The sequence below is a fragment of the Pinus tabuliformis genome, chromosome 8 (assembly GCF_031772625.1).
Source record: "Pinus tabuliformis cultivar Carrire ecotype Pingquan chromosome 8, CPIR1, whole genome shotgun sequence".
Taxonomy (NCBI): Eukaryota; Viridiplantae; Streptophyta; class Pinopsida; order Pinales; family Pinaceae; genus Pinus; species Pinus tabuliformis.
The window spans coordinates 230,341,410-230,364,679 of NC_142294.1; the positions used below are offsets into that span (position 1 = coordinate 230,341,410).

The 23,270-nt window shown below is 40.0% G+C and overlaps 1 protein-coding gene across 3 annotated transcripts in view; it reads left to right on the forward strand.

The window, feature by feature from the left end:
• The window catches only part of LOC149234971 (callose synthase 9-like), a 385,867-nt gene that overhangs the window by 248,973 nt on the left and 113,624 nt on the right, over nt 1-23,270 (forward strand). For all 3 annotated transcript variants that reach the window (XM_089372025.1, XM_089372026.1, XM_089372024.1), the window contains 8 exons: nt 171-268; nt 385-475; nt 648-808; nt 920-1,029; nt 3,389-3,523; nt 3,655-3,723; nt 3,830-4,007; nt 4,150-4,264. In XM_089372025.1, the coding sequence (XP_089228151.1) occupies nt 171-268; nt 385-475; nt 648-808; nt 920-1,029; nt 3,389-3,523; nt 3,655-3,723; nt 3,830-4,007; nt 4,150-4,264 (957 nt within the window). The remainder of the gene's footprint in view (nt 1-170; nt 269-384; nt 476-647; nt 809-919; nt 1,030-3,388; nt 3,524-3,654; nt 3,724-3,829; nt 4,008-4,149; nt 4,265-23,270) is intronic.

Here is a 23,270-nt window from a genome sequence, read left to right on the forward strand (position 1 = left end):
GTAAGGAAAACTATACGGGAATTATGAAGAAAATAAACACTACATGGAAATTATAAAATAGTGCAGGATAGGGTTTCTTTATAGGAAATCATTGGACATAGATTATCTTGGCATTAAAGTCTTGGATATTTTCAATTTTGATTATTCTGACAAGCAAATTTTTCTCTCAGATACATGATGAGACGCCTGATTTGGCAAAGGGTGCTGTGAAAGCTGTCCAAGATCTTTATGATGTTGTAACCCATGATATTCTGTCATATAATATAAGGTACTCTATTAACTCTTTTATATTTAAAAGATTCCTAAGATTCAGATGTTACTTATTTCCTTCATAAATCTGTCTGTCTCTATGCCATTGAACTATAATATTCATGGAATGCTCAGAGAGCACTATGACACCTGGAGGACCCTGGCAAAAGCAAGGAATGAAGGGCGACTGTTCTCTAAGCTGGAATGGCCCAAAGATCCAGAACTGGTATTCCTATGCTTTGGTCGTCTGTTATATGTTTTGCTTGAATGGACATTGACAGCCTAGCAACCCTTTTTTCCTGGAATTTTATAAAGTTCTTTTGCACTAGCCATGAGAAATGCCGTCAATTAAAAGGTCACCCATGCTTTAGCTAAGTCATGTACAATATTAAATGTAGAGACAACAAATCAAGCGGTTTCATTTACTCGTGACTATCAAGGATTCTGCTGCCAATATTCCAAGGAATCTAGAGGCAAGACGCCGATTAGGATTTTTCACAAATTCTTTGTTCATGAAAATGGCACCAGCAAAACCTGTGCGAGAAATGCTTTCATTCAGGTAAGGAAATTGAACTATATTGTATAATCAGGTACAGAATACTAAATGGTTTTATCTCTATTTTTTTTTACCACTTATATAACCTGACAAGATGAGTTATTTACAATGCAGTGTGTTTACGCCATATTACAAGGAAACTGTTATGTACAGTATAACGGAATTAGAAAATGAAAATGAAGATGGAATTTCTACAGTGTTCTATCTTCAAAAAATCTTTCCAGGTATTTTCTTTTATATTTAAATTACTGAGGGTAACTGTCATTTCTGCATATTATTTTCTAAATTTAAGTTGGCAATTATTTTTTCTTGTGATATTACTTGTCATCACTTGAAGCCGTCTGGTTCCACGGCAATTGAAAATAGTACACTGTTACCATGTATTCCTGCACTTCGGGTTAGTGCTTGCTAACCACCAGGGGGTGGTGAGGGAAGGGGAGGTGGTGTTTTCCCAGATGACTTTAAGAGTCAAACTATGATGCAATAGATGATTTGTAAGACTCAACTCAAGCTCAGAACTTGCTTCTCTAAACAAATTTGGACATAAGATGCCAAAAAACACAGCAAGTAATAGATGGTTTAATCACTGAGGAATGCATGGAAAATGATGCGATCTTTATCTATGACTGAGAGGACAAAATCTAATACAATTTTTACTTTGCAAAAGTTGGTAATAAAGAAACACAACAGAATTTACAGTGATCTGCATGTTTTGAAGCTGAGAATGGCACAAAAACTGATGCAGAAAATTAATCTGGAGTTGGGCATGCAACTTAATGCAACTATATTGATAAAAGCATGCTTTTATAAATGCAAAGATGGAAAACACAACAGCTAATTATGACAGTTTTTAGAAATTTAAAGGCTTTTTTGTTTTTTTCTAATCTATTTTCAAGTATTATGTTTTCTTAAATGAGTTTTTATGATTTTATTGCATGGAAACTGAGAAAAACTTCCTATTTCTGTGACAAAACATAAATTACAGCGAGTTAGTCTTGCTGTAATGTGCCTAAAACTGGATGAAAATTAACGTTTATGCGTAATCTAATATGCCTATGAAGTCAAAGAAAAGGAAAACATGGAAAGTGAATCAGGCAAAAGATAATCTGAGACCTATTCATTCAAGTCCCATCAAGAGCGAGATCAATAACACATGAAAGTCTAAGAAAATAGAAGTTGCACACATGAAAAACCTGTAGTTATTTCCAATGAATGCCTGTATCCTTATTACTAAAACTTGTAGGAAGAATAAGGTTTCAACAAGTTGGACAGCAACACTCTCTGGTACATGTCAACTCTAGTGAATGGTATAGTACTATTCATGGCTTAGAAAAACCAATCATCACCAGATCTAAGTTGCACTGAAACGGATATGGGAACGGATACGGATATGGGGTTTGAAACAGATATGACAAATTTTCAAAAAGTCTGGATATGATACGGCAGGAAACGACACACAGACACACACACACAGAGATAAACAAAATAAGAATTTCATATTATCATTCATATTTTAGAATCTAGATTATATCTAAAAATACATAATCAATTTTGATCTATCATCATCATTAATTCAGCATAAACATTGTCATCATCATTAATGCTTATTATAACATTCATGATTCAACATATCATGAAGTTTCTGTTTCAAATTTCAATCACCAACATGACAAGTTACAACATCATCACCAAAATTAATAATGCATACTACATAGTACAAAGTACAAAATGAACTATGACTGGCAGTCTACTCATCTTCCCTAATTGCCCTCAATTAGGGGAACTGGATAGGGGCTTCACTTTTATTTATTGTCCTCAATTAGGGGAACTAGAAATACATTATCAATATTCAACCTTGAAAGTAATAAAGAAGTTTTGGTCCTTGAAATATTCATTTTGTGGGTTGAATGAAGGACAACTCTGTAGATGAATGAATAAGTTGTAGATTCTAAGTGAAATAAAGTTTTAAATTATAATGATAGAAATAAAGTTTTCTATCATGACCTTGTGTTTACACTGAAAAGTGCACCTTGTCAGTCCAATGGACTTCCAACTTTTACCTTTAACATTGAACAAGAATAAATATAATGCCAAATTCTACTTGAAACTAGCAGTGTTCCCCAGATAAAGATTGCAACTGTAATCAAACAAAGATAATTCATTTTATCAGTTTCTTGTCTGGATATACCACCAAATGCTTCATGTACTGTGCAACCTACGATCTATATTTTTTAGATATGTTGCAGTCCCGAGAGTCCAAACCACTATAGATACTGACACATTCAATAATTTTTCCATACCATTGATGACTAATCATAATTTTAATGACCCATCCCAGCTCCTTGTAATCCTATTTGTCACATATAATGGAATTGTATTTGCATTTGAATTTAATTGATCATTTCTTGGTTTCATACTGACAAGTTCATGTTTATCTTGAATTTCTTCTGTTCTCTCAGATTTTCTGTTAATTATTCAGTTCTCTGAGCGAGTAGAGTATAGTAATGCTAATAGTTTAGAGAGTGTCATACGTAATTTCTTGCTTCTTCCATTTTCTTAAGTCTTCGATGCAATGGATCTCAGATGAATGGAAAAATTTTCTGGAGCGTATCGGACGAGATGAACATACACTTGTGTCAGAGCTTAAGGAAAATCCAAATGACCTTTTGGAGCTGCGTTTATGGGCTTCTTATAGAGGGCAGACATTAGCTAGAACTGGTAATTTGTATCATGTGTCAAATCTTGCCTATGATGAATCCATTTATGTTATTTTTCTCAGAAGTAAGTTGCTTTTAGAAGTGTTTACTTTTTGTAATATGTATTCTTTCCTGATATTATTTGAGGTACAGTTCGGGGCATGATGTACTATCGAAGAGCGCTTGTGTTAGAAAGCTATATGGAGAGGCCTATCTATGATGGTAATGAATGTTTTCAAAGATTTTTTTATTTTCTTTCATTTGTTTTTCAATCAGCAAATATTTAGTGCTGTGTTAATTTGTTGTGTCCATAATATGAATTGTGCAGACCTTGAGAATGTCCTCCCTAATTCCAATATAACTAGTACGCATGGGTATGAGTTGTCGCGAGAAGCACGTGCACAGGCAGATTTGAAGTTCACATATGTTGTAACCTGTCAAATCTATGGAAAACAGAAGCAAGACCGGAACCCAGAGGCCGGTGATATTGCATTTCTAATGCAAAGGTAGTATAAAAACATATCAAGATTACTGTAGTAGATGCATTTCTTGCCATATCTTTGTGCTTTCTTATGATATAAAACAAATCTTGACCTCATCAGTTTCTTTATGATGAGTATGCAAATAATTTTCATCCTGTTCTACTAGGAATGAGGCCCTTCGAGTCGCTTTCATTGATATCGTTGAGAAACTCAAGGATGGGAAAGTCTACAAAGAATTCTATTCAAAGCTTGTAAAAGCTGATGTACATGGAAAAGACAAGGTAAGTGACTTGGGCTACTAAATTATCTTATGATGAATGGCCATCATGCCTTTTGCTATGCATGAAGACTCTAGAGTCTATATCCTTATGATTTTACTTGAAGTTACTGTTTCTAACCAAAGGCCAGGAGCCCATGTTCTATGTCATTGTACAGCTTGTTGCATAGTATGATCATACTGATTGTAGTGATTCACATTCTGCAATCCACGTATAAATGGTAGCTATGGCTTGATTCTGGAATTGTGATGGCTGTGAATGGCTAAATAGACTGATATGCTTATTCTTGAAGTTGTAGCATTCTTTTTCCTATTTGACTGAATCGTTATTATTGCTTTTTCTGTTTCAATTTACAGTTCAAGCAAGATGTGTCGTGCTTTGAAATATGCCCCATGCACTATGTCTATATTGTTTGTTGTATGAAATGTTGTTAAGAAATTTCTGGTTTAAACTGTGTACAGGATTTTTGGTTTAAGAACATTGTTGCTGTTGCCTTGATGATGAGTTAAGTGTTCACTCAAACCAAGTAGGCCTGAAAAATCTCATAGGCTCTAAAGCACAGTTTCTTGACAACTGAGCATAGTCACTAGTAGTGTTAGCATGTGTATGTCTATCAGTGTTGCAAACATCCCGATTTTATTCCAAAATCACGATTTCTTTTCCCTAGCCGATGTTTGCCAATTTTTACTGATATTTTACTGATTTTTAAGATTTTTTGGTTTTCTGGACTCTTGCCGATTTTATCCCAATGCTGATGTTTGCAACATTGATGTGTATAAAGTTTAAACAGTGAGTGCTTTTTCTATACTAGCAGATGGAAAGAATTTGTTTTGTTAACATATCTATAAATTGGAAGAGGGAAAAGCTTTGAAACAGTTGATAGATAGTAGGCTAGATTTAAGAGTTTTTTCTAACCTTAGTTTGGGTTAGGTCATGTTAAGATGGGCCTAACAATAGTCATTGCAAAGTTTCTACTGTTTACTATATCTCCAATAGGGTTTAACCTAGTAGAAAATTTTTCGTTGCTCCCTCCTTTTAGTATGGTGTTGACATCTGGAAAATTTTTCATTGATCCCTCTGTTAATATGGTGTTGATGTCTCAATTCCCTAGTGGCCGCTTTCCCTCTTTAGTTTACTAGGCAGTAGGCATCATCATCTTAGAAGGCCATTACGGTACAAAATAATACATATTATCTTGGTTATAAAAGATGTTAGTTTTTGTAGCATTGGATGTGTTCTAGCCTTGAAATTTTGTGGAGAGGCTAGACTACACGAGATCTCCAAAACTCATAAATTGTTTATGGAAATTCCATCTAAAAGTGACTTAATTAGATTATTAGTCAGTGTTTAAATATTTCCTAAGTCTAAACTTAGGGAATATGACTAATTAATCAGAATTAATTAAGTTATAGTGTGAATGTTCTAGAAATTCACACAGATTGACTTCAAGTTAATCCTAGCCATCGATTAAGATCTAATCTTGGTCGTTGAAGTCTCAACAGAGAATAATAAGAAGGAGTTGATGGAGGCTTGGAGAAATCACTTCAGCAGTTAGATTTCATGAGCATATCGATTTCCAGAGTAGTAGTACTCAGTTGCCGGAAAGAGAGCTAGTGAGATCGAAGAAGTGAGAGGGTCAGAGACAGTCAGGTTGGAGGAGGCATTCCAGATCCAACGAGTGTAGTTGCAGAGAAAGGTAGAGATTTATCCAGGAAGCAGCGCAAAAGCTTCAGTGAGCAAGTTTGATTTTGCTGGGGTGAAGCTGGATTTCAATTCTAGAGGTCAGAAAGTACTTTTAGAGTGCCAGAAGACTAGTTTCCCAGTTAGCAGAAGGCTGGACGACTTGATCTTAAGTTGTTTCGAGCATAGTGTGTAGCAGACTGCGTTGGTGTGACACAATGGTTACGCAGAGCTAGGAGGACGACTTGATTTTCAGAGAGTTGTTGAGTGTCGGGATTGCTCAGAGTGAGGGTAATTTCCCTCAAGATATTTTTGCTAGTATTTTCTCTGCAGGATTGCCAGTATTCAACATCCAGATTATTGTACTTTGATTTCACTGCTGCATTGGTTTTCCCGAGTTGGGTTTTTCCGGGGACATTTGTCCAAAAATAATTGTCATTTTATGTATGTGTGCTAGTATTTCTTCCAGTGTTTATTTCTTCTGCAGTGTATTTTTGTAGGTTGCAGTGTGATTGATTTAGTATTTGCTGTAGCTCACAGTAAATAAATTGTTAAATTTAATTAAAATTAGGAGAATTATTTCCAGTTGCTACAATAAGAATCGGGTTTCCGATTTTTCACAAAAGGCACATTCTTTGTGCACCATCAAAGGCTTTTCTCTCTAGATTGTAACTGTGCATTGATCTTCTCTTCATTGTGGATCTGGTCTCTCACGAGAAGAATCACATAGCGACTATGTCTTGGTTGCTCCAATCCACACCTTTTATAGAGATTTGTTGTTGGGCACGACTTTGATACATCAAATAGATGTGCTTGGCTTATGGTTTTGCCATAGGATAGGTTCTTGCAATTTTGTTCAAATTATGTTCTCAACACTAGTGTTGACACGTGCACTCTTTTAGATTTGGTTGGCCTCATCATTCCAGATACGAAAGGGATCCTAGGAGGCAACTTGAACTTGATGGAATTTGGTCGAACTAGCAGGGAATAAGGATGGTGGAGGTTGTATTGTTGTTTTTGGGGTTCAAAAGAAAAAATGGTTTCAATGCAAGACTAATCTATGTGCATTTGATCCTGATTGGAAGAAAAACATGGATTATGAGGCTGGTTGTAGTCTATGTCATAGGGTTCACTGAACCTAAACCTTGAGGTTCAGAATCCGGCAAACCCAATTTTTTGTTGGTGAAATTTCTTGAGGTTCGACAAGCCTCAAAGCCAAACCTGAACCTGATCCGAATCGAATCACAACTCGAACATGAAAATGAATAGGATTGAAATCGAATTGAACCTGAACCCGAGCGAAAACACAAATTTCAAGGAAAAAATACTAGGTTCGGTCAGGTTTGTGGAGATTTTAGGGTTTTTTTGAGCGCAAAATCACTTTTCTTCCCAGGTCAGACAAAGTATTCGCATTAATGTGGTTTGCTTTTGAAGGCGTATTTACAATTTCGCATTACTCTGGATTGTGATTTGCTGTGGACAATGACTGTGGTTTGTTGTGGACGATATTTGTTGTGCACGTGGTTTGCTGTGGATGGTATTCGCATTGTTGTGGTGAAGCTTGAGTCATGACTCATGAACTTGAGTTTTGCTGATATTGTTGTGAGTCGTGAGCTTGAGTTTTGCTGAGATTGTTGTTACTTGTGAGGTGGATGGAGCAAGATATTAACAATTAGTGTGGGTTGTGGCTAGAGCCTAGAGACTAATAGTTAGCATGACTCGTGAGCACTGTTTCTCATCAAGGTTCGACTTCTAATAATGAGTTGATAATCTGAGACATTATTTCTTATTAGAATCCCTTCTCAGAATGTTTTTCTTCTGGGCCTTCATGATTTCTAAGGTTATTTTCTGCTGCTAATTCGATTTTCCAGGAATCACCAAAAAATGGTGGAACCTTAGATTTGCGGTTCTGTTAGAGGATCAGTGGTAGATCTGTATAGGACACGGTTCCGCCTCCTGATCGTTGGGGGGGGGGGGACGGTTCCTGCAACTATGGTTCCAGTTGAAAGAGAAGCTCCAACTTCCTAGTACTATAGAAAAGAATGCAATTTATCAAGAAGCCCCAACTCCTGAAGGGATGCCCTACACCCAGGTTTTACCAGCTCCCATTGGAAGGACACTCCATTGCCCTAGTTTTATTGGCTTCAACTGAAAGGATGCTCCAACACCCTGCAAGCTCCAACTTGCCCTAGCACCACCCTGCCACCCTGAAGTATTTTCAGACTACAGCCCGAGGGAGATTTCACTCTCTTGCCTTGTACCACCCAAGCACCCGTAAAATATAAAAGTAGAGAAACAATTTGTGGGTTGCCATACTAGGGACAATGACCTACTTACAAAGATATTCAATAAACCCTTTTACTGCTGATGTATACTTCAGATGTACTATGATGAGGCAATCTATGACAACTTCCAGAGTTTAGAGAACTAGACTATTAACTCTTTTACCAACCACAACTCAATCATAAATGGATCAATTTCGACTCTGTTCCATAACTTGTTAAACTTGCCGATGAAAGATGTGCCACTTAATTTTGCTTTAGATTTGCCAAGTATTCAACTCGAAGATGCCTATGCTAATGAGGTAAACCCTAGTACAAACCTTGGTCTTGGAAACAACTTGTAATGCAATCTGACCTCAAAAAACAAACTTGCCTTCAAACTGATCAAAAGAGGGATACTGCAAAAGGATCCTTGGAAAGAGGTCTTGAAATAGTGTGGGGAACCTCAAAAACTCTACCTTGAGACACTAAGAAACATGCCACAGAGGTCAAGACTAGCTGCTAGACGTCTTCAAAAATAAGCTCGAATAATCCTTAGACCAACCTTAGGATAGGAGGTTGAATTGACTTTAGTCTATCTTCACAAGATGTTGACGAATTTGATACAATAGTATGGAATGTTTACACCCATATTTAGTCCACAGATCTCTTGATTGATGCTTAGGTATGCCCTATTACCCACCATTTTGTGGGCTTATCCCTAGGAGATTTTTTTCTCCAAGATGGTCCTTTGCCAGTAGCCAACAACCCCTTGCAGCCACCAACTAGCTCGTTGTGCCATTTCACTACCACCTGAGCCAGCGATGTGGTCTCTCACCCATCTGCCATGATTGTATGTTTGAAGGTGGGCCTCATGAACCTAAAGGTATGCCTTGTCATTTGGTAATTGAGTATTGTAGTTTTCTTATCAGGAATAATTTTGGGCATGGATTAATGGGGGGATTTGACAGAAAGAATGGGATAGGACTACGCTCTTGTCCCCTGTACCCCTTTTGGAGGTTAACCTTGGATTCTAGTCTCGTGGATCTCTTTTACCGACCATTTGGCTTTAGGGATGGTACTTCATGGGAAACCCTGATTTTGGTTGCGTGGTCTCGCTCCCTCATCCACATATATTGCCCCCTTTCCACTCATTATAACCCCATTCATCATTTCTCCCACCTGGGTCCACATTCTTCCACTCGATCCACATAGGGTTAGCCTTCCCCCTCCCCTTGCCCACACCTTGGGCCGGGCCTGAAATGATGCCCAAGAGGTTGATGCAACTGAAAAGAAAAGTAAAAGCATAATTGGCCATAGGCAACAGGAAAATGTAGCACAAAATGCAAAAGATGGCAATAGAAACACATTTAGCACATGGGAAAAAGCCAGTACATGAGCTCTACCCCATCATCATGGCCATTGCCCTGATTCCTACAGGCCCTAGATGAGCCTCCTTTATCATTTGAGAACCCATGGTTGTCACAACCCCTGGCGGGTAATGAATTGCCCTACCTTAAAGGGGGTATCTGTTGAAATTTGATGACTAAAAAGTTTTTTGCAATCCCAACCCGGTTTTAATTTCACCTTATCACTCCCATTCAGTTAGATGCCCTTTCCCATAAGCATACATTCAACATAGAGAATTCTAGAAACGAAATTTTCAGATTAAAACACATGGGACTGTCATCACATGTTGAAAATAAATATGGACATAAACAGACCAGCAACACACATTAAAAATACACAGATTTTTGGTCAACTTAGACTCAGGAAAACCCCTTCAATCTTCTCCGGGGAAAACCTATTAGAGAGCTTTTCAAATTTTTTTATCTTTCAAGTTCAGGAAAAATACATTTGCAGATAAAAAAAATGCAAAATACAACTTATCTCTTCAGCCCAAAACTCCTTGAAAATCGTGTCCACTCTGCCTTGATTTCCAGAAGCTGAAAATATGTACTGTACGGATATAGACTGTACGAATTTCCTACTGCTGTAAAGACTGTACGAATTTTTCAAATTTTCAATTTTTTTTCAAAAACTTCTCTCGAATGGCGTGCAACTCACAAAATTAAATGTTGTTCGTATTGTACCTTCTGTTGTCTTCTATGCCATGATTTTCATGCCCAACTTTGCCCAGAAATGACTCCTTCAGCTTGTTGCAACAAATTTTTCCTTCAGAACTTTTCTCTAGCTCTCAGCCTCCTTTCTCTAATCAAGGGATGAGAATAAATGTGCATTTAATTCTCACTTTCTATTTTTTAACTCACCCATCAAATAAAGTGCCCACATTGTACTTTATGTCTAAAGTCACTTTACACTTTATAATTTAACATTGACTTTATCACTTATAAAGTCACTTTTACTTTATAAAGTCACACTTAGGAAAATAATTATTTTGGACACTTTTCCCTAGGTAGAGACTAACCCATGGGAAACCACTTGTCCGAGGTACATTAAAAATCAACAGTATCCACTGCTATATCTCACACATCATGCTCATACCCCTTGAGCCCCAAACAGTGAATTAAAGAAAAATCATAAAAGGCAAAACACATATAAAGAAGGGCGGAAAAATCAAGGTCGGGGCACTTCGTGTACCACGATTGCTCCCTACTATACATTATATACCGAAGTGTCGAAATCCCTTTTATTAGCTATCCTTGTACCCCAACATGCGACCTTGGGCTGCCCCTTTCATCCCCTACTCCATTCATCTCTTTGTCAGATGCCACCACTCTTTAAAGGATGTACCTCGGACATATTATCCCCTTTAGAAGTAGAAACCACCTAAGAGGAAGGGCATGCCATTATGAAGTCCCCACTTGTTTTGCATGGTTTGTAAGCTCTTTTACTCGATTGTCTTGATGACTTGTTGTATTGGAAGGTTAGGGTACGCATTGGATCTTACGTAGGATTGCAGGTGGTCTGCATCTTGTGTTTGGTTCTCTATTATGGGGTCCTAACCCTCTAGAGGTCTACATTGGCACATGTAGGGTGTCTGTTGAGAGCCATGGGCCTCCACAGTAATAGAAAACACTCCATGGATCCCTAGAGATGTTCAAAGATTGCTCGAGATTCACCTCTTAGACGAGGAAGATGTACCTGGTACACCTTTGCCCAACCAGCCCCACAATTGTACCATGCACTTGGCAGGTGACTCAGGACTTGTATGCTGATGTGCCATCACTTACACCATCACCTGAGCCTCTACAGATGGACTACACGCATCTTCGACTCACTTGGAGACCCATGAAGTCAATTGTGTGCCCTTACAACGATTGTGAGCACCACAAGTTTATTATGTGGAGAATAAGGGGTCAACCCCTTGTCCATTACTTTTGGAAGTCCAATTCATCATTTTAACAGTGATGGACTTCACCAAGCCTCTTAGATAGCCCAACAACGTGCATTATTGATTATTCGACCTCTTGGGAGCCTTATTATTTTGTTATGAGCTAGTTTGGTGGGCTTGTCACTAAAAGATAGTTATTTTCACATTACTTTAGTTGATAGGCTAATGTAGGCTCATATTAGGTAATTCGAACAACTAATGAGTGTATAAATACGAGAGACATGAATTCGTTTTGTATCATCCCTTGGATTAAATCATATATTCTTGTGAGATTTTCGCTATCTTTTGAGGATGAGACTTTTTGGATGAATGGATGAATTTCGATGTTTGGTTATTCTTCTTTGTCTTGGAGCTTCTATGATTGGCATATCTTGGTGATTGGATATATTCTTCTTACATGTAAGTACTATGTTAATGCTATTTTGATTCTTTATTTTGCTGCATTCATGATATTGGGATTTTCGCTATTCTAGGGTTAATTTGCTGCTTTTCTTGGAACGAAATTGTGGAAATTAAATCTCTAAATAGTGTTGTATCATGATTGGGCCATGTTTGAATGAATGAATGTTCCTAGAGACATCCTTGTCTTGACAAGTCACCAAATATTGTTGAACGAAGTATAAATGACCTTGAAGCTACTTCCATTAAACCCTAATGCCCAACGAAGTTGTATTTTAGGTCTCCTTGACAAGTGGAAATCAATCCAAACTCTAAATCTTCCACGACTCCATCTCTCCCAAAGGAAAAAGCATTAGTCCTCTGGTGATCACTTTAAAGCTTATTTCTTTCACCTTCCCCTCTTTTTTGAGGCCTAGCCTACATAGGTCACTCAGGGCATCAATTATCTCACAATCTAGCCATTCAAATACTTCAATTTTTGGTCCACAACTGCGCTGATGTGTCCTCAAAAATCCCTAAAATTTCATGAGATTCTGATGGTGGGATCTTGAGATATCCCAGGCTGTAGCGCGAAGACTAATTCTTGCCCTTGATTTCCCTTAGGCTAGAAACCTCACTGGGGTCCTTATATTTCCTTTCATTGAAAATTCATTCCTTGATCCCTTTCGTCTCCCTAATTAGGTCAAGTCTATCATTGGTTGCTAAATTCCTTCCTCTTGACCTAACCTGGGTCCACTTGGTTCTGTGTGGTCCCATACCTTTAAAATGTCAACTCTTCAAAAAACCACTTGGAAAACCAATTTCAACAAGGATTTTAGGGTTTTGGAAGCTCCTTTACAATTCACACTCCTTAAACATAGCCCTTAAATCCTCATCCCCTTCTCCTAAGCTTTGTACCTTACTTAAGAAGCAAGCAAGTCCCTTTTTTAAGCCTCCCCTAGGAAAGGGTTCTCGAGATCACTTCACATCCATCTTAGTTGATCTATCCTTAATAAGTGATTCTCTATATACCAGGTCTCCTCTCATCAGTGAAAGTCTGTAAGGAGTAGGAAGCTTTAGCTGTGGTGACTGGGTGCTTTAGCTTCATTGTTGCTCTTGACCTAGCAAGTGCCCCTCTAGGACACCTTGTGAAAATTTGGATGCCCAAATTCCTACTGTAGCAACTGGTTATGTTTCTCCTATTTGTTAATTAGTGAACCAAATTATTTACTGTTTCCTGCAGTAAACACTGAAACAAATACACTGCAGCCTTCACCATTTAAATAAAATACGGAAACAAGAAACTGAACAAGAAAGAAATACACAACACATCTACACAGTTATATTTGGACAAATGTCCTTGGAAAAACCCAATGCGGGAAAGCTGGTGCAACAACTTTGAGGGTTTAATTATTATGCAATATTAATTTCTGAATACAATCTCTAGATGCCTTCCCGACAATCTAGTTACAGAGAATATCACTGACAGAGAGATAAGTGAGGTTACCTCACACTATCACAAGGGACCCTGGCTGATCCACCCACTGAATGACTAGCCCCTGGCTGCCTCTGCGTTGTCTCTGCACAATCACTGCTTCAGCCCAACGTCACACTGTCTAGGGTCTGTGTCACTCCTCTCGGCTGATCGATTTGCCTCTGAGATTCTGACTTACTGCTCTCTTGGTCTCACACCCGGGGTTCCAACTACAAAAATCGATCGCTCCAACAAGTTTCGGATCTCCTCAAGGCTTTGCGTGGCCTTGCGTCAGCCTCTTTTGGCTTTATGCTACCTCTCCCAGATCTCTCTCTGCCTCCTTTGCTGAGTATTCCTGAATCAAGAGAAATCTCCAACCAAAACTATCCCTGCCCCTCACTGCAAAAGATCACTTCGAAATTTTTTCCAGCAGGTGCTCTGCTTCAGAAATTCGATCTTCTGATCTTCACTCTATGTGTTCTCCAAGTGCCCATAGATGTCCTTCTTATAATCCTCCAGTTGAGAACCAACGACCCAGATTAGATTCTTATCAATGGCTTAGATCATTTTGGCTTGATCTTCGTCTTCTTCTAGAAGTTACACCCATAGTTAGATTAATGCCCATTAATTATTTTAATTTCCTAAGTTTAGACTTAGGGTCCCATTAAAAATAATTAATTATTTTAATAAAACTGTCTCCGGGCGGAATTTACCAAAACGATTTCTGTGTATTGGAGAATGCATGTGTCTAAGTCTCCCTACAAATTGAGACTTAGAGCACATCCGATGCTACCAGAAATCAACACATCCTGCTAGTCTGAGCGGTAACATGCCCTATTATAGAAGGCTGAAATTGTTCCTTTGTCCAATACTGCAAAAGGTCAACCTTTAACACTTCTTCAGGGCCAAAAGGAGGTAGTAATAACCTTAGACACAACCTAAACTGATCTGCAGCTATACCTCCTCAGACTCCAAAATTTAAGCCTTGCAAGGCTAAAATCGCCCCAGACACTAGATTCAGACTAAACCTCAGAGCAAGGCCGAAAGTTTCCTTAGGGCTTCTTATCACTCAAACTAGCAGGGGATCTAAAAGGGGCTTCTAAAGGGACAACTGTTAGGTCAAGGGAAATGATGGAGACTTAGCCCACTGTCACCTTAGCTAAGACTCCCTACTCTTTACGGATTTTCATCGATGGGTGGAGACCTGACATCTAGAAAGTCACTTGTGAAGGATGAATTAACAAATGGATGTAAAGTGACCATAATGACCCTTTTTCTAGAAGGAGGTTAAGAATGGAGTTTGCTTGCTCTTCAAGCAAGGTACAAAGCTTTCCGGGAGGAGTTGAAGATTTAAGGGCTAGGTTTAAGGAATATGCTTTCTAAAGGAGTTTGCCAATCCCTAAAATCCTATTGAACTTAACTTCCCAAGTGGTTCTTGATGAATTAACTTTTCAAAGGTATGGGACCACACGAGACCAAGTAGACCCAGCATAGGTTAAGGAGATAGAATCTAGCAACCAATGATGTTCTTATCCAGACAAGGAAGGGGAAAGGATCAAAGCAAGGATTTCCAATCAAAGGTGTCAAACTGATCCAATGAGGTGCTAGCCTAGGGAATACCAGGGCAAAGTTTGATCTTAGAGCTAGGGCTTGGGCTATCTCACAACTCCACCGTCGGAATGGCTTTAAATTCGGAAGAGGCCTTGAGGACACACTAGTGCAGTAGAGACTAGGAGATCGAACTTCTTCTATGGCTATTTCGTTGGGGAAGTGATGCTCTAAGTGGCCCAACTTAGCTAGACGTAGAAGAGAAAGGGAAGAGGTGGAGAAAAATGTTCTTTGAGTGATCACCTATTGGTAGACCAGTGCCTAATCCCTTGGCTAGAATGGAGTATAGGAGAATGATGAGAAAGGACTTAGTATTTTAGTCAAGGAGGCCCTAAGGATTACTTCACTTGGCCTTTAGGGCAAGGAGAACTGACCTCAAAGCTTTTATACTTCTCTTTGCAAAAAGAGATGGCTTATCAAGACAAATTCACTGGTAGAATTATCCCTAGGAGATTTCATTCAACATACGTGGCCCGTACATTGAGAATGCTATATAGAAACAATAATTCCACAATTTCGCAAGTATGCAATGCAACAATTAGCCCTAGTATAGTGAAAATCTTGCTCAATGCATATGACAAAAGTAAAACAAGAATAAAATTAAATGTGTGTACTTAAATTTAATAGAACATATCCAACCATCAATAATTTGACAATAAAAAAGCTCCAAGATAATATACTCCAATCCAAACATCAAAATTCATCCATGCTCCAATTGATCCTCCAAGAAAAAGTGCAAAAAAATGTGAAATTTTCAAGAGAGATGAATGATCTGATCCAAAGTGATGATACAAATGAAGTCATGTCTTTCCTATTTATACACTTATTAGGAGTTCTAATTACCTAATTTGAGCCTACATTAGCCCATCAACTAAAATAATGTGCAAATAACTATCTATTGTTGATAAGCCCACCAAACTAGCTCACAAATAAAATAATAAGCCTCCCAAGAGGTGAAATGATCATAAATGCATGTTGTTGGGCTCTCTAAGAGGCCTGATGAAGTCCACAAGTGCCAAAATGATGAGCTGGACTTCCAAAAGTAATGGACAAGGGGTTGGCCCCTTGTTTTCCACATAATAAACCTCTGGTGCTCTCAATCGCTGTGAGGGCAAACCAGTGACGTCATGGGTCTCCAAGTAAGTCGAAGATGCCTTTAGACCATCTGTAAGGGCTCAGATGATGGTGTAAGTGATGCCACATCAACATACAAGTTCTCGGTCATCTGTCGTGCATGGTACATCTGTGGGGCTTGTTGGGCAAAGGTGAACCCGGTGCATCCTCCTCGTCCAATAGGTGAATCTCGAGCAATCTCTGAACATCTCGGGGGATCCATGGAGTGTTGTCTACTACTGTGGAGACTCATGGCTCTCAACACACACTCTACATGTGCCATTGTAGCGCTCTGGAGGGTTAGGCCTTGTATAGGGAGACCAAAACCCAAGATGTAGACCACTTGCAATCCCGCATAAGATCCAATGCATCCCCTAGCCTTCTAGTGCAACAAGACATCAAGAAAATCGAGCAAAAGAGCTTACAAACCATGGACCACAAGTGGGGACTTCATAATGGCATGCCCTTCCATAATGGGCTTTGGCATGTGCTAATGTTTCCAAACTCCAAATGGGGTTAACCAAATATACCATTAGGTGGTTTCTACTTCTAAAGGGGATAATATGTCCAAGGTACATCCTTTAAAAGGTGTGGCATGTGATAAAGAGATGAATGGAGTAGGGAATGAGAAGGAGCATCCCTGGGCCACAAGCTGGGGTACAATGGTAGCTAGTAAGAAGGAAGCCCACACTTGGGTATGTAATGTATAGGAGGGAGTAGTCATGGTACATGAGGTGCCTCGACCTTGATTTTTCCACCCTTCTTTATATGCCTTTGACTTTTTTTATTCTTCTTTAATTAACTGCTCAGGGCTCAAGGGGTAAGAACATGATGTGTGAGATATAGCAGTGGATACCCCTTTTAAGGTAGGACGAATCATTGCCCACCAAGGGTTGGGACAATCATGGCTTCCTATATGATGAAGGAGGCTCATAGAACTTGTAGGAACCAGGTTGATGGCCATGATGATGGGGTAGAGCTCATGTATTTGATTTTTGCCCACGCGCTAAATGTGTTTGTCTCGACCATCATTTGCATTTTGTTTTACATTTTCTTGTTGAATGTGTCCAATTATGCTTTTACTTTTCTTTTCAGCTGCATCAACCTCCGGGGAAACATTTGAGGCCCGACGCAAGTGTTGAATTTTCTAAGTCTATCTGTTAGAAAATTAATCTGTATTCTGCTGGTTTATTTCTTCTACTTGTAAATTCTGAACAAGTTATTTAAAACGTTTAAATACCAAAATAAACACAATACAATCACATCATCTACAGATCATCAACTGAAAGAAGACAAGCACACAAGTGGCACCGTTATTTTTGGACAAATGTCCCTGGAAAAACCCAATGCGGGAAAAAGCGGTGCAACTATTCTGAGGGTTATATTATTATGCAGTCTTTCTGAGTACAGCAGGGTGCCTAACCGGCTCACCCGACAAAGAAAAATACACGGCAGCAAACCTCTATATTCGGAAACAGGTATTCAGAAAACCTGTCCCATGAAACCCTCTTCGGCACAACTGAAGCTCAACTCTGGTCCTTTTGGTCTCTGCGTCAGCCCCACGACCCTATGTGTTAGCCCTCTTAGGCATTGCACAACTTCTGGGATCCTCTGCATCATTCCAGCAGCCTCTGCATGGATGACATAGTCACTCTACCTCTGCGCTGTCTCTGCTTGGCTCTGCATAGCCTAGACTGGCTGTTGCTCTTGCTCTCTCTACTTCTGCACTAGTCTCCCAGTACTGTCTCTGCCTGTCTGCCTCGTACTCATTGCCCCTCGTTGCTGATCACTGATTCACTTTTGCTTAGCAACACCGCTCTAGAAAAATGAATGACTAATCACTCTGGTGAGTTCTCTAACTAATCCTCAATCCTCTTCTTATATTTTTCGTGTTGGTCCTTCAACGATCGAGATTAAATCTCTAATCAACGACTAAGATTAGATTTGGCTTGATCCATGAATTTTGGAAACTTCTAACCCAGTTTTATATTAATACCCATTAATATTTTATTTTTCCTAAGTTTAGACTTAGGAACTCCATTAAAAATATTAATTATTTTAATATCTCCCAAACCGGGTACAATCTGTGCAAACCATTTCTGAGTCTTGGAGATCTCATATGTTTTTGGCCTCTCCACCAATTTTCATGGCTAGAGCACATCTAATGTTACCCCAAATCAACACTCCCTCTTAGCGAGGACTGTGCTCTAGTAATACTCCACACTGAGCATCACCCTGATTATCCGACACCGTTACCTGTGCTGATGTTAGGCCTCCCTGCCCAACATCCTCTACACTGCTACATCCTATACTGTTGCCGATGGCCTTGCCACTGCCACTGCTGCATCCGTACGACAACTCCCTCTGCTTTCGTGCTTCTGCTGGTCCATCCTCCCACCACTGCATCTGCACTGCATCCCCCTCTCATCATGTTGCATCGTGCTACTGCTTACTGCTACTACACTGCAACTCAGTTACTGAGAAGTAAGTAATTGATCCACCCAACTTATGACATCCCTGTCAGGCTAGAAACACTCCCAATGCTGAAGCTCTCTCTACCGGTAACAAGTGCTCCCTCTACTGACCTCTGCGCTGCTGCAACAACTTCTTGCATCTCACACTATTGCAACCCTCTCTGTGCCATCCTGCACCATTGCAACACTCCCTTGCCTCTCGCATTGTTGCAGCCTACTAGCCTCGCGCTGTCTGGAAACCCCTGCACTGTAGCACTCTCCGCTGTTTCATCTACATCCGTCTCTACCGACATCCGCCAGTCCCGCTACTCCTCTTTGGGGCTTCTGTAGCAAGGTATAATCCAAGAGGTTGGGTACCTCAATGATGCTGCCCCTCATTTCCTGTAGTCTTCCTGACTACAGCTCGATGCCTCCCCACTTCTTCTCAAGTGGCAATGAGCACTCATGTCACAATCGTCATCCTCCTCGACTTCTTTCTCCGCCTTCGCTGGCGCTGCCTTCGAGTTAGAAGCCTCTCCCTTACTCTTCTTCCTCGGACATTGGTTCGCATAGTGACCCAGTTCCCCACAATGGAAGCACTTGACCTTGGAGTGGTCCTTCTTCTTCCTCTTCTCCTGCTTTCCCGGAGATGCTAGAGCCACATCCTCTTGACGAAGAGCCGCCCACAGTTCTTCCCAATTTGGAAGACTTGCCCTGCCCAGTATTCTTTGGACAAATATCTCCCACTCCTCGGAGACTGCGTTAAGTGCGGTCCTTACCATTAACTCCGTATCTGGCGTGGGCCCTATGGAGGTCAGTTGGTCCCGGATCTCCTGCAACTTATTGAGAAAATGATCTATTTGCTCTCCCTTCTGCATCTGGTATGACCTTCGCTGATTGTCAAGGAGCATCTTTCTCTGCACGAAAGTATGTTGGTACAATGTCTTCAAAGTGTCCCACATCTACTTGCCGTTTCCTTCTCGGCAATATGTTGGACCATATGATCCTTGACCCCATCAAGGATGATGCACTTTGCCTTAGCCATTGCATCCTTGTACCTTTCATTAACTACCAGGTCAACTGGATAGCCATCACTCTCAAGGCGAAGCCCTTGATACGATGTTTGTCTAGAATTGACAAGATCCTGGCCTTCTAGACCACAAAGTTGGATGCTCCCTCTTACCTATCTTGGTCTCTTAGCCCATTCACGGCCATCTCGTTGCTCTTCTGTTGACTCCTCCGAGTCTTTCTACTTCCCTCTTGGAAGTCCTCTGTCCGACTCTTGCTGAGTTTGTCTACTTTCGGTCTGGAAGTTCTCTTCTGGACTCCATTTGAGTCCCGATTTCCCTCCTGGAGATCCTTCTGCCAATGTCAAGTTGCCCCTCTCCGATCGTCTGTGCAACTGCAACACTGATCTAGATTCCTTGGCTACAAATTCACCTTGGTAGCAACTCCCTCTACCTTGGTCTTGTCCTGTTAGGTACTGTTTTGACCACAGTACGCAACTAGCTTCGCTCCGCAAAATACCCACAGCCTCCTATGCCCCAACAACTAAAGGACTGAGCCTCTATGCTTTGCGCAATCTCGAGACCGATAAAACAACTCCCTCAGCCGACTGAGTTAGCCCTCCTAGCCTCTGCGTGGCTCTGCGTGAGCTTGATTTTGCCTTCCTCAGCCTTTGTGCTGGCCTTTCTCTGGGCCAGACTGATGACGCAGTCTCTCTGCGTCATTCCTTCCTTTGTTGCTTTCTACAAGGCTCAACTCTATCACTTGGGAGAACTGATTCTGCTGCGAATGCTTTGCTTAGCTGATGCCTTCAGTTTTCTTGTGATCTGCAACCACACTCTGATACCATGTTGAATTTTCTAAGTCTATCCATTAGAAAATTAATTTGTATTTTGTTGGTTTATTTCTTCTACTTGTAAATTGTGAACAAGTTATTTAAAACATTTAAATACTGAAATAAACACAATACAATCACAACATCTACAGATCATCAACTGAAAGAAAACAAGCACACAAGTGACACCGTTATTTTTGGACAAATGTCCCCGGAAAAACCTAATGCGGGAAAACCAGTGCAACTATTTTGAGGGTTATATTATTATGCAGTCTTTCTGAGTACAACAAAGTGCCTAACCGGCTCACCCGATAGAGAAAAATACATAGCAACAATACCTTTATATTCGGAAATAGGTATTTAGAAAAACTGCCCCACGAAACTCTCTCTGGCACAACTGAAGCTCAGCGCTGGCCCTTTTGGCCTCTGTGTCAGCCTCCTGCTGACTTGCGTTAGCCCCAGGACCCTCTGTGTCAGACCTCTAAGGCACTGCGTAGCTTCTGGGACCCTCTACGTCACTCCAGCAGCCTCTGCATGGATGACACAGTCCCTCTGCCTCTGCACTGTCTCTGCCTGGCTCTCCATAGCCTGGACTGCCTGCTGCTCTCACTCTCTCTGCTTCTGTGCTGGTCTCCCAGTACTGTCTCTGTCTCTCTGCCTCGTACTCACTGCCCCTCGCTGTTGATCACTGATTCACTTTTGCTTAACAACCCCGCTCTAGCAAAATGAATGACTGATCACTTTAGTGTGTTCTCTAACTGACCCTTAAGCCGCTTCTTATACTTTTCTTGTTGGTCCTTCAACGACTGAGATTAAATCTCTAATCAACAACTAAGATTAGATTTGGCTTGATCCATGACTTTTGGAACCTTCTAACCCAATTTTATATTAATACCCATTAATATTTTACTTTTCCTAAGTTTAGACTTAGGAACTCCATTAAAAATATTAATTATTTTAATATCTCCCAATCCAGGTACATTCTGTCCAAACCATTTCTGCGTCTTGGAGATCTCATGTGCTTTAGCCTCTCCACCATTTTTCATGGCTAGAGCACATTTGATGCTACCCCAAATCAACAACAAGGTGTGGGCAAGGGGAAGAGGAGAGCTAGCCCTATGTGGAACTAGTGACGGAATGTGGACCTAGGTGGGAGAGATGATGGATAGGGTAATATTGAGTGGAAAGGAGGTAATATATGCGGATGAGGGAGCGGGACCACACAACCAAAATCAGGGTTTCCCATGAAATACCATCCCTACAGCCAAATGGTCAGTAAAAGAGATCCCACAGGCCTAGAATTCAAGGTTAATATCAAAAGGGGGTCTTGGGGACAAGAGCACTACTTAGCTTATTCTTTTCATTGAATCCCCCCATTAATCCATTCCCAAAAGTGTCCATGATAAGAAAACTACAATACTCAATTACCAAATGACAAGGCATGCCTTTAGGTTCGGAAGGACCATCTTCAAACATACGATCATGACAGATGGGTGAGGGACCAAATGGCTGGCTTAGGTGGTGGAGAAGTGGCACAATGAGCTAGTTAGTGGTTGCAAGGGGTTACTAGCTGCCCACTGAGGGCCATCTTGGAGAAATTTTTTCTCCTAGGAATATCACCCACAAAATGGTGGGTAACAGGGCCGAGATTCAGATGATGGCCTTAGGCTGGCAGATATAGCTAACATGTCTCTGTAGGAGCTGGCTAAAGATGCCTTAGAAGGAAGCCAAAATTTGTTTTAATGTATGGCCAAAAGGTCTCAACCCAAAAAACAGAATATGCCTCAGCAAATAGATGCCGCAGTGTCAAAAATTTGCCAAGAATAGGCCTGAAACAATGCACAAAAACCCTTGCTCAGTTCACTGTATAAGCCTAGTGAAAACTATTCATCCAAAGATAAAAAAAAAATCCAAATCGTCTGCAGAACTTGACCTACTCTAGCTAAGTGTGACTACTCTAGGCTGTGCTGTAGGAAATCTTTGCCAAAGATGTGCATATACTCTTTTGCTTGGAGAGAAGATGGGTCCTTATATTTATACTAGCCTAAATGACTTTTAGAGCGGGCAAGCCGACCTGCTCAAAGGGGGAGCCAACCCTAAAAAAATTGAATTTGAATTTCAAAATTTAGAGTTAATAATTTAGTTTTGGAGGGAGACTTAATTCCCAATAATTAATTAATTAAAAAAGCCTTTTCTTCAAGCTAAATTGGGTTGATCAGAAAGTTAGGCTCAAATAATTTGAGCTACGAAGGATGGTGCTATGATGAGACAAAAGAAAGGTGACCTTTTAAAGAAATAAATAGTCCTCGATTAATTACATGAAGGGTTACACTAAGTTATTACCTATGCTTCAAAGAAGGATGTAAAATGAAGTTGGTATTAAGTCGTTAGTATTTATTTCCCTAGATAAAAGAGAGGCACACCTTAAAGAAAGTGCTAAGTATTAGGTGAAGAGTTAAGGTATATCAAGGAAGATATAACAATAGATTGAGAAATGAAAGCATATCATTTAAGTGGTAAGTTGTAATTTCCATCCAGTTGAAATGGAATTAAGTTTCAATTCAGTTTCAGTTATGTTATGGAACCAAGCAAATTCATTCATTTGTATTGGATGATCCAAAATGAGATTGTAAGTATTTCCATCAACTATCAAAGAAAATTATATTGATACTAAGTTGGAAAATAGATTACAAATTGCAAAAGATGACATTTAAAAAGCTCATTTACAAGAGTATGGAAATGAGATTAAGGATTTAGAATTGAATGTGAACAAATACTGGCAAAAACACAAATTTTGTCTTAAGCATGAGGAGGTTGATGTAAATATTAGGGATCCCTTGATTAGCA